Source organism: Aegilops tauschii, chromosome 3 (genome assembly GCF_002575655.3).
Source record: "Aegilops tauschii subsp. strangulata cultivar AL8/78 chromosome 3, Aet v6.0, whole genome shotgun sequence".
Taxonomy (NCBI): domain Eukaryota; kingdom Viridiplantae; phylum Streptophyta; class Magnoliopsida; order Poales; family Poaceae; genus Aegilops; species Aegilops tauschii.
The window spans coordinates 474,068,434-474,079,224 of NC_053037.3; the positions used below are offsets into that span (position 1 = coordinate 474,068,434).

Here is a 10,791-nt window from a genome sequence, read left to right on the forward strand (position 1 = left end):
CTTGAGCAATCACAGCTCAGCCAGCAGCACTGCCGCCGGTCCACGAGCACGCCCGTCCCCGTCTCCGCTGCCCGTGCGGCCCAAGACGATGGTTCGCCGAAACTTCCGCGCCCCCTCCGTGCACCCGACCCACCACGTACGCCCGATCCCCCCGTCCGCACCGCCCGTCGCAGGCCATCCAGCTGCGCGTGAGCTCACCCCGCGGACGGACGTGGACGGGGCGCACCACGCAGCCGGGCCACGCCCGGGTGGGTGTCGACACTTCCGCCCATTCACCAGGCCGTAGGCCGATCCCGCGCCTCTCAAAAACGCCAGTCCGCCTCCATTTTCCCCCATTTATCCCCCCCCCCCCCCCCCCCTCTCGCGCTCCCACAACTCCGCTGGCCGCCACCTCTCCTCCCTCCCCCGTCGCAACGCAGCTCAGGTACGCGCGCCGTCGGAGCTCGCCGGCCAGCCCCCGATATCGATATCTATCTCTGCTCGTCAGTGCTGAGTCGAATCAGCCGTCGCGTGGATTCCGCGCTGATCTCCTTCTATTTTTGCGCATCTGCCAGGTGGGAGATTGGAGTACGAGTATCTATCCATCCATCTTAACCGCCACCCCTTGCATGCTCTGCGGCGGCGGCGTGTCGATGGTCATGGACGCCGCGCTGCACGACTGGTGCGGGCCGCTGCCCGGCGGATCCAAGCTGCCAATCTACCCCCAAATCCCCGACGGGTTCACCGCGGAGGAGCTCGAGTCGCTGCTGCTCTTCCCGTCGGACGGCGCCGACGCGGGCGCCTACCTGAATGCCGCCGCGGCGCCGGCCCTGCTCCCGCCCCCGCCCGCCTCCGCCGGCAGCGCGTCGCCGCCGCCGCCGAGAGACGCCTCGGCCCATTCGCCGTCTGCTGCTGCTGCGGCGGCGGGCCAGGCGCATCCGCAGCCGGACGACTCGGAGGTGTTCTCGGACATCGTGCTGGGCTACATCAACCGCATGCTCATGGCCGAGGACATCGACGAGAAGTTCGACCACTACCCGGCCCACCCGGCGCTGCTCGCCGCCGAGAAGCCCTTCCTCGAGATCCTCGCCGACCAGCCGCCCTGCTCCGGCGGCAGCACGGTCGAGAGCCCCGACGGCAGCAGCGTCACCACCAGCTCCTTCAACAGCCACGGCTCTTGCAACTGCGCCGCGCCTTCCGGTGGTGGCCTCGGCGCCATGCAGGCGCCGCCTGCTCTCGAGTTCCCCAGCGCGGAGTTCCTGCAGCCGCCGCAGTTCTACCAGGATCTGAGCCCCGAGAGCTGCGTGGTGGAAGCAGGCGGCGCGTGGCCGTACGATGCCATGGAATTCAACCCTCTTCCTGACGCGCTGCTCTCGCAGTCGTCGTCCTTCGCGTCTTCAAATGGCAGCAGCGTTGCATTTTCAGAGGGCTTCGAGCCGTGGCTCAGCACGGCGGCTGCTGTGCCTTCTGATGCTGGTTTGAGCGATCTTGTTCTGCAGAGCCAGCAAGCAGTGCAGTTCAGCCGAGGATTTGAAGAGGGAAGCAGATTTCTGCCTCAAGAGAGCAAGCTTGTGATTGACATCGACAGCTTACCGTCAGTTCGGGTTAAAGAAGATAAGAAGGTTGTGGAGGTCAAGAGAGAGAAGGCTGATTCTGAAGTAGCAATTCACCGAGGAAAGAAGCATTTCTATGGTGACGACCTGGATGCAGATGAAGTGAGATGCTGCAAGCATTCAGCACCTGTGGTCGACGCGGATCACCTTGTGCGGGAGATGATGGACAAGGTCTTGCTATGCAACGGCGAGACATGCTCTAGAGGTGTCAAGGAACTGCGTGAGGCCCTACAGCACGATGTGGCAGCTCATTCAGGTGGTGCCCATGGCAAAGGGTCTGGCCATGGTAAGGGCCGTGGCAAGAAACAAGTCAAACAGCCCAAGAAGGAGGTGGTCGACTTGGAGACTCTCCTCATTCATTGTGCTCAGTCTGTGTCCATTGATGACCGGCGGAGTGCAACTGATCTCCTCAAGCAGATCAGGCAGCATGCATCTGCCAATGGTGATGGTGACCAGCGTTTGGCGCACTGCTTTGCCAATGGCCTTGAGGCGAGGCTTGCTGGTAATGGAAGTCAGATTTACAAGTTACACACCATATCACGGTTTGCATGCGCTGATATTCTGAAAGCCTACCAACTGTACCTAGCAGCTTGCCCATTCAAGAAGATCTCTCATTACTTTGCCAATCAAACCATTATGAATGCTGTGGAGAAAGCCAAGAAAGTTCACATTGTCGACTTCGGCGTATACTATGGCTTTCAGTGGCCATGTCTCATTCAACGGCTAAGTAAAAGGCCTGGAGGCCCCCCAGAACTTCGGATCACAGCAATAGACACACCTCAGCCTGGTTTTCGCCCAGCAGAGCGCATCGAGGAGATTGGAAGATATCTAAGTGATTATGCTCAGACCTTCAAAGTTCCTTTCAAATACCATGGCATCGCATCTCAATTTGAGGCTGTTCAGGTAGAGGATCTCCACATTGAGAAGGACGAGATTCTGATTGTCAACAGCATGTTCAGGTTCAAGACTCTGATGGATGAGAGCGTGGTAGCTGAGAGTCCAAGGAACATGGTATTGAACACAATAAGGAAGATGAAGCCACATGTGTTCATTCATGGGGTCACTAATGGATCCTATAATGCACCATTCTTCGTCTCACGCTTCCGGGAGGCATTGTTCCAGTTCTCTGCTCACTTTGACATGTTGGAGGCTAACATTCCCAGGGATAATGAGGAGAGGCTGCTCATTGAGTCGACTATTTTCAGTCGGGAGGCAATTAATGTAATATCTTGTGAGGGAATGGAGAGGATGGAGAGGCCAGAGACCTACAAGCAGTGGCAGGTGCGGAATCAGAGGGCTGGGTTCAAGCAGCTCCCGCTGGACCCGGAAATCATGAAGCGTGCACGGGAGAAGGTGAAGTGCTACCACAAGAATTTCATCATCGACGAGGACAACAGGTGGTTACTACAAGGATGGAAGGGGCGTATCCTGTACGCGCTCTCAACATGGAAGGCGAATCCCCAATCTTCCTAGATTCTGTAAATGGTGACCTGTTCATATTTTTGGACTCTAGAGCTGATTGTTCCTGGCCAACAACCTATTAGTAGGTAAAATGCTATTTGAACCGGCACCAAAGAAACAAACACATTTGTTCACCGGTGACATGGTTCATTTGTTTGTTGATGCAGATGATGAACCTGATTACTCTCCTGTAGCATCTGCCTGTTGTATGTGCTGCCCATGCACGGTTAGTTTTCACAGGAACAGTTAGCATTTTTGATGGAGCAGGCTACTTATGTTAGATGTAGCATATAGGTTCTTCTTGCATGGTCAGTCGTGTATTATATTCGTTCTTCCAGAGTACTATTCAGTAATGTTTCAAGGAATGTCTCAGCCAGTAACGGTCAGCCTTTTTCATTTGCTTGATTCAAATTGTAAATACGCCTTGTCTTGATTTCCATTATGTAAAGAATGCCTCTTTGCATTGCAAGGTCATGCACTCATATATCCCTCTACTGTTTGGTCTTTCGTGCTTATCTTATTAATCTTGTTTTACATGCTGCACAGTGCTACCAGTCACCAATAGTTGGTTTCATTTGCCGGATGGTGATACAATGTAACTGGTCACTTAAATGTGACTCTGCCGTTGTACCTAACCAATAATGTTTGAGGTAAATAATAATGAAATACAAAATCCCAGTCTGTTGAGTGACATAGTCATTGGCTGATTTTTTGCCCTTTCACTGATTCTGGTGTGAAAATGCTATAGTGCTGGTTCCTATGATAGATTTGGACCCCGATCAAATGACGTGTTTTATGAAACAATTAGATTGAATCTTTTCAAGTTGATGTCCTGTTTTCGAATGGCAAGTTGATACTCCCTCCGTAAAGAAATATAAGAGCGTTTATATCTTATTGCAAGCTCATATAGGCCAGCAAACTGGGTTGCTGAGCTTTCTAGCCACAACTCGTTTTCCAGTCTGCCTTGTATTTTTCAGTTGCCTGTCCAGTGTCCACATTCAGAAATACACCTAGGCTTGAAGTGCAACAACAGAGAAGTACTACTGGCATTCTTGTTTATTTCCTTGCTTGCTTATCCATTGCTCATCTTGTTGCTGGTTTTGAGCCTGGCGAATTAACAGACGAACCACCAACAGGTGCTACGCAACTACGGCCACATAAATACATGATGGACCAGGAGACGTGTATGCTACAGCTCCAGACGTGTCTGACCAGGCCTGGGCATCTAGAAGAACATGGCCGGCAACGTGTGAAACTGTTGGGCACGACAGATGGCGAGATGGATCCTCCCGCTGCTGCAACTGGCTGAAACCGATCGCCCGCCATGGCGCCATGGACATCGCTTTCCCCTGAAAAGCAACGGCGCATCAGACCAAAGTTTAGGCAGCCTCCTTTTTTGCCGTATGTACTGTCGATTCCTCATGCACTGGGGAGATGGCAGAAAAGATCGGCCCAAAGAAGAATCCAGACATGCCGGCACTGCATTGCAAGGAAGAAACACCTCAAAGCTGCAACAGCGATCGTAGTAGATACTTCGCAGATGCTGCGCGGAATCCACGCCTTATCGGAGGCCAAGCCGAGGTGCTACAAGTCTGGAGAAGTCTGTAAAACTCGTGGTGGATATAATACAATTACAGTCTAACACAACACCGCAACGTCGACCGCTGAAAGTTACCGCGAAAGCCACCGCAGCTCCGTGATAACAACTACAGACAAAGGCATGCCGTGGTCATCACAAAATCTGTCAAATTACTAGTGACTGGAGTGCAACATATGCCGTTCACACCAGGTCATCAGGCTGGCAAGGTTCGCCGAACCTGATCTGTGGAGGTGGAGTGGATGGAGCAGTTCGTGGCCTGGCTGCGATCGAGGCACGCGCGGGCGAATCAGGCGGAAGATACCTGAATATTATACTGCTCCCGCTAGATTCGGTAGGATCAAGCGCGGGATAATTATGCAAAGGCGCAGCTGCCGCAGATTTTATTCGATCGTGCAGCGAGATGGCGGTGGCTGTGGCGGTGTGTTTGTGAGCTTTAATTAATGAAGTATATAATCCGGTGTCACGGTGTAAAGGACAGGCTAGGCATCATATGCGGGAACAGTGTTTCGCCTAGTCGTGCATGCTGTGCGCAGTGGTCATGTGAGGCAGAGACCTGGGAGATCTGGAAATGATTAATTATGTTATCTACGAGCTGAATCTGAAACATAGGAGCGCAACTTGTGGTTTCATCAGTAGAAAATGGTAGAGTTAGACTGGCTTCAGTGTATAGTTTTTTCTTCTTCTTCTTCTTCAGAACAGCTTCAATGTACTTTTAGTTTCTTTTTTGAGAACAACCTCGCTAACTTTGATTGATTCCCAGTAACATTCATTGGTAGTACAAGAATTTGATCATAGGGAAAACCTAACAAAACATGGCGACCTCCGCCTAGAGTACAAGCATATTTAGCGAGATTGTGAGCTTTAAAATTGAAGTTCCGACGTTCATGCCTTTCGAATCTTTTTTCCGACGTTCAAAGATGAACTTGCATGAGTAATGTTACACTCACGGGCTATTACATGCGTTTTACGGAGTAGTTTTGAATTGAAACGTTGTGATTGGTTTAGGAGGGAGGGAAGGGGCGCCCCTATGTCTCACAGGGGGATGCGCTCGCATCAAGGCGAGCCACAAACGGGTCGGCCCAGCCGCGCGGGAGCCACAGCCTTTATTTTTCTTTTTTCTGTTCTCAATTTTTTTGTTATTTTTGTATTTTTCTTTATACTTTAAAATATTCTACACACACACACACACACACACACACACACACACACACACACACACACATATATATATACATATTACAAAAAACACTCTTCAAAAACACATTTGAAAAAATGTTAAATAGATATTAAAAAATGTTGAACAAGAATTTTAAAAAATGTTGAACAAGTGTTTGAAAATGTTGAATAAGTACTAAAAATGTTGAACAAGTATTTGAAAAATGTTGAAATAGGTACTTCTGAGCGCCAAAGGCGGGCATCCGATGTCACCAAAAAGGTGAAAGGCATTCAGGTACCGCAAATCCAAGAAACTCCGAATACAGGCCGGCACGAAAAGCGAAATGCTTTGAGCGGAGGAACACCCACCTTTACAAGAGCTCAGTTCTAAGATTGTTTGCGCACAGGCACCACTACTATTATGTCTTTTCTTGTTATGCATCCGGTCCTATAAATCTTTTTTTTTTCTGACCGGAGATATTAAAAAATATTGAGCGAGTATATGAAAAATGTTGAACAAGTATTTGAAAATGATGAAGAAGTACTAAAAATGTTGAAAAGTATTTGAAAAATGTTGAATTAGGTACTAAAACTGTTGAAAAAGTATTTGAAAAATGTTGAATTAGGTATTAAAAAATGCTGAACGAGTATATAAAAAATATTGAACAAGTATTTAAAAATGTTGAACAAGTATTTAAGAATGTTGAATAAGTACTAATTTTTTTGAAAAGTATTTTAAAAATGTTAAATAGGTATTAAAAATGTTGAATGAGTATATGATAAATTTTTAACAAGTATGTGAAAATGTTGAATAAGTATTAAACATATATAACAAGTTTTTGAAAAAATGTTGAATAACTATTAAAATGTTGAACAAGTATCTGAAAAATGTTGAAATAGTGTTCGGACAATGTTGAAAGTTTATACAAAAAGTTGTTGATCACTTGTTACAAAAAATGTTTTTGACATGTACGAAAAAAAAAGAAAACTAAAAAAGCATTGAAATTCGAGGAAACAAAGAAAAAATAATGAGAAAAACAAAAAAGGAGAAGAAAAAAGAAAAAAGAACAAAAAAGCAAAAAAGGAAGAAAAACCAAATAACACAGAAGAATATAAAGAAAAGAAAAGAAAAACAGAAAAAACCTGAAAAACCAGTGAAAACCGGTCTTTATGCCTCAAGTAGGGCGTGCCCAGCTATTTGAACACCAACTCGCCATGAGCCTAGTGGCTAGGAGCTCTGCTCAATACCCCCATTTACCTCTGCCTTTTTTGACTACGAGCGTGTAATGGCCGGCCTGTTACTATAGCTCTCAACGCGAGAGTGAACTCTCGTCTCGCTCAATGCGAGAAATAGACTCTGGGAGGGAAGGGCCCTGAAAATCATGTGGGGGGGGGGGGGGGGGGGGGGGATTAGGATTATTGCTCAAAGCCAGTCATGCGACCATGTCCTTTTAGTTTGAAAGCTCTAATGTACTAGGCACAGCTTTCCTGCTTCACGGGCTTGCGCGCGAGTTGGACCGTTCAACGTTCAAATATCCACCACAGGCTTTTTTTTTGGCAACGGTTCTCGGTTGGGCCGTATTAACAACAAGGCCCGTGGGCTAAAAAGTGCATGCTCACAAAAATAAATATTTCGATATTTTCTCGTGCAATTCTTCACATCATTGTTTATTCAAGTATCAAAACATCTTCATCAGAAAGTGGCAAAAAATGGAAAAAGAATCGTAAGAAAGTCAGCTATGAACGGGCTAAACACACTAAAATCTCCCGCGGGAGAAAACAATCGCAGATTGGCGAGTAAATCAAAATGAGGGGGCGCAAATTAAGCATCAGCCGTGATGAAGTCCATTCAGCATTTGGGCATGTCAGACGGCGGCGGCAGCAGCTTCTGGCTCGGCTTGCTGCCGTCCTGCACCTGCCACGCCATTCTCAGACCCCATGTTGTGTGCACCTCCAAATGGCAATGCATGAACCATACACCTGCACCACATACACATAGCAGTGGCATAATGAGCATCTCACAGGTTAATTGGTTCTTACTGCATTGTGTGTCACGTATGGATTGCGTAGAATTCTGTTACCTGGGTTGTCTGCGAGGAAGCGAATGGCCACCCACCCGCCGGCCGGCACGCCGACGGTGTTCCGCTCGACGGGGTCGACGAGGTTGAACTTGGCCGGGTCGTTCACGGCGTCGTAGTTGCCGAACCCTTGCCCGACCACGAAGAAGTTGAAGCCGTGCAGGTGAAGCGGGTGGCTCTCGATGCCGAGGATGCTCGTGTCCTGCATCACCAGCTCCACCGACGTGTTGAACGACAGCGCGAGGAGCTTGGTCCCCGTGGCCACGTGCGTGTTGTTCGGCGGCGTCCCCGTGTAGTTGAACGGCGACAGGGGCATGGCCGGGAAGTTGGCCGCGTAGACGCCGCTGGTGAGGCCGGTGAAGTGCGACTGCAGGAGCGCCGTGGTGGGGAGCACGAGGGAGACGTTGTTCACGGCCGCCGCGAACTGCGTGCCGTTGGGCCCCTGGCAGGTCATGTTCTTGGGGCACGGGAGCGTGCCCAGCCCGATCGTGAAGAAGAACCGCCGGTCCACCGCCTGCGGCACGGCCGCCGGGTACTGCTTTGTGGCGAGGCTGCGGAGCTTGGTCGTGAAGTTGGTGACGAAGTTGGTGTCGTTGAAGTACGGCAGCATCGGCTTGAAGATCGGCAAGGCCTTGTCGAAGCTCGACGAGGAGAGCGAGCCGGGGTTGCGGTACTCGAGGATGCCGGCGACGGTGGAGTTGTCGAAGGTGCCGGGCCTGATGGTGGAGTAGGGCCTGGCGAACATGTAGAAGTTGGCGCCGGGGTAGGCCGGCTTGGTGGCGAGCAGGACGTTGGTGGTCTGGCCCGGGGAGATGACCAGGGTCCTGACGGTGAAGGGCTTGACGTAGACGGCGTCGACCTCGACGACGGTGAGCGTGTGGTTGGCCACGGAGAAGAAGAGCTCGTCGTTGAGCGCGGCGTTGATGAGGCGCAGCAGGTACGTCTTCCCGGGCTCCACCTTCAGCTTGAACGTGTCTGCATGCGTTCGTAGTCGTACATGCATGCACGGCAACTAGTTAGTTGATTAGCGTATGTATTTTATTACAGAATCTATCTAGGACCGAAAACGACTTGCACAACCCAATTCCAAGGTGTAGCGTAAGTGCGTAGCTAATGTTTTGTTTATCACGTAGCACGGGCCAGCCCCAACAGCATTCAATCGCTAAGGCGCACCAAATGTTAGGCCAGGCATCAATCACCGGGGGGTTATGGTGATGGTAACATTGCAATGACCTAAACAACTTATACACCATTCCCTTTCCGTTTAGAGGAAGAAACACCGAAATCTTGTTCGATGCACTTTCGGTGATTTTGATTGGCGAACCTCCTGGCGTACTTGTCTATGGCGATTACGTCAGTGCAAGGCCGAAAAATGCATCGGAAGCACAAAGCGCTTGCAAACGGCATACACTTTTGTATTGGGTCTTTTTTGTTTTGCTATTTTCTGTCGGCCTATACCAGCTCTCCGTTTTGCACACCGCGTACGTACCTTTGGCGGAGCAGTTGTAGAGCGGCCCGGGAAGGCCGTTGATGGTGAACGCGTCGGAGATGTTGGGGGCTCCGCCAACTTTCAGGGCCGTGTTGACTATGGCCTCGGTGTCCGACAGCCACCATTCACCTGCACCATCCAAGACAAAAGCCAACTTTTACGATCAATATCGCAAGCGCAACTAAATTTGGTTTTATGTCCACCAGTTATTAAGTTGATCTCGACCAGCAGCAAGATTTCAATCGCAGCAGGACTGACCGAAGATGACGGGCGTGAGCTCCTTGTGCGGCGCGGGGAAGGGGTAGGGGACGCCGAGCTTGGGGAGGATGACGATGGCGCCGTAGACGGTGGAGCGGAACCAGGAGATGTGCGCGTGCCACCACAGCGTGCCGCGCTGCGCGGTGATGGTGAACTTGTACACGTAGGTCTGGCCCTTCTGGATCGGGCACTGCGTCACGTACGCCGGCCCGTCCGCCCAGCCGGTGCGCATCTGCCGGATGCCGTGCCTGCGACGACGACGGCGCGTGAGTGAACAAAAAAGCTTCGTGCATGCGGAAATGGTCGTGTTGTCTGCTCCGGCGACGGCGGAACAAACTCTAGCTAAAGCCTAAAGCTTAAAGCCAGGGAATGCGGGTCGGTCGCACGTACCAGTGGATTGACATGTTGTGCGCGACGTGGTTGGTGACGCGGACGTGCACGCGGTCGCCCTCCCTCGCGGTGAGCTCCGGCCCCGGGAACTGCCCGTTCACCGTCACGATGCTCTTGGTGCCGCACAGCCTCGTCACGTTCGCCATTTGAATCTGCACATGATTTAATCAACAAGGCCTTCAAGTTTCAACAACAACGTACACGACCTGCAGATAATTATGCACAGCATGCATGCAGCATGCACTAGCTATTGGACGTGGACGTACATTGAAATCGTAGTGCCGGGTGATGCCCTGCGCCTGGACGACGAGCAGCGTCAGGGTCGCCATGAGGAGAGAGCAGTGAAGACCGGACGAGATAGCCATGGCCATGGTAGCGTCTAGGGCTCTAGCCAGGCTAGCTTTGAGCTAGCCGCTCTATATATGGAAACGGTCCCGAGCTCTCGAGGAGAGAGCAGATGACCAGGTGAGGATGCAGGACGGACTGAATGGATGTGTGGAACTGGCGCTCGAGTTTATTTGTATATATAGGGTGTGTGTGTCAAGCCGGCACACCAACCACCACCGCGCCATTAGTTCGGGGGCTGTACATGCACGGCCATTGGTGATTGGTGGGATACGCAGCTTAGGCGGCAATTCTCGTTTGGTGATTCGGTGGATGAGCCATCAGGGCCGGAGCGAGCTCGATGGAGCGAGCGCGAGCTGGAGGGCTCTAGCTTTGGAGTGTGGCTAAAGCCAGCCACCGGCGGGTAGCTAGCCATGCATGCAT

At 50.9% G+C, this 10,791-nt stretch overlaps 2 protein-coding genes across 2 annotated transcripts; one reads left to right on the forward strand and one right to left on the reverse strand.

Annotated features, from left to right (window-relative positions):
* The first annotated feature begins 357 nt into the window (after positions 1-357).
* Positions 358-3,522, forward strand: LOC109773821 (scarecrow-like protein 9). The gene is made up of 3 exons (XM_073510876.1): positions 358-424; positions 555-3,139; positions 3,221-3,522. The coding sequence occupies exon 2, from the start codon at positions 609-611 to the stop codon at positions 3,063-3,065; it is 2,457 nt and encodes an 818-aa protein (XP_073366977.1). The 5' UTR covers positions 358-424; positions 555-608; the 3' UTR covers positions 3,066-3,139; positions 3,221-3,522.
* A 3,925-nt stretch (positions 3,523-7,447) lies between these two features.
* Positions 7,448-10,527, reverse strand: LOC109773822 (laccase-4). Its single transcript, XM_020332538.3, has 6 exons — positions 10,290-10,527; positions 10,024-10,175; positions 9,634-9,881; positions 9,376-9,504; positions 7,890-8,861; positions 7,448-7,788 (listed from the first exon to the last, which is right to left on the reverse strand). Exons 1-6 carry the CDS (start codon positions 10,392-10,394, stop codon positions 7,658-7,660), a joined length of 1,737 nt encoding a protein of 578 aa, XP_020188127.1. The 5' UTR covers positions 10,395-10,527; the 3' UTR covers positions 7,448-7,657.
* Positions 10,528-10,791: the final 264 nt, after the last annotated feature.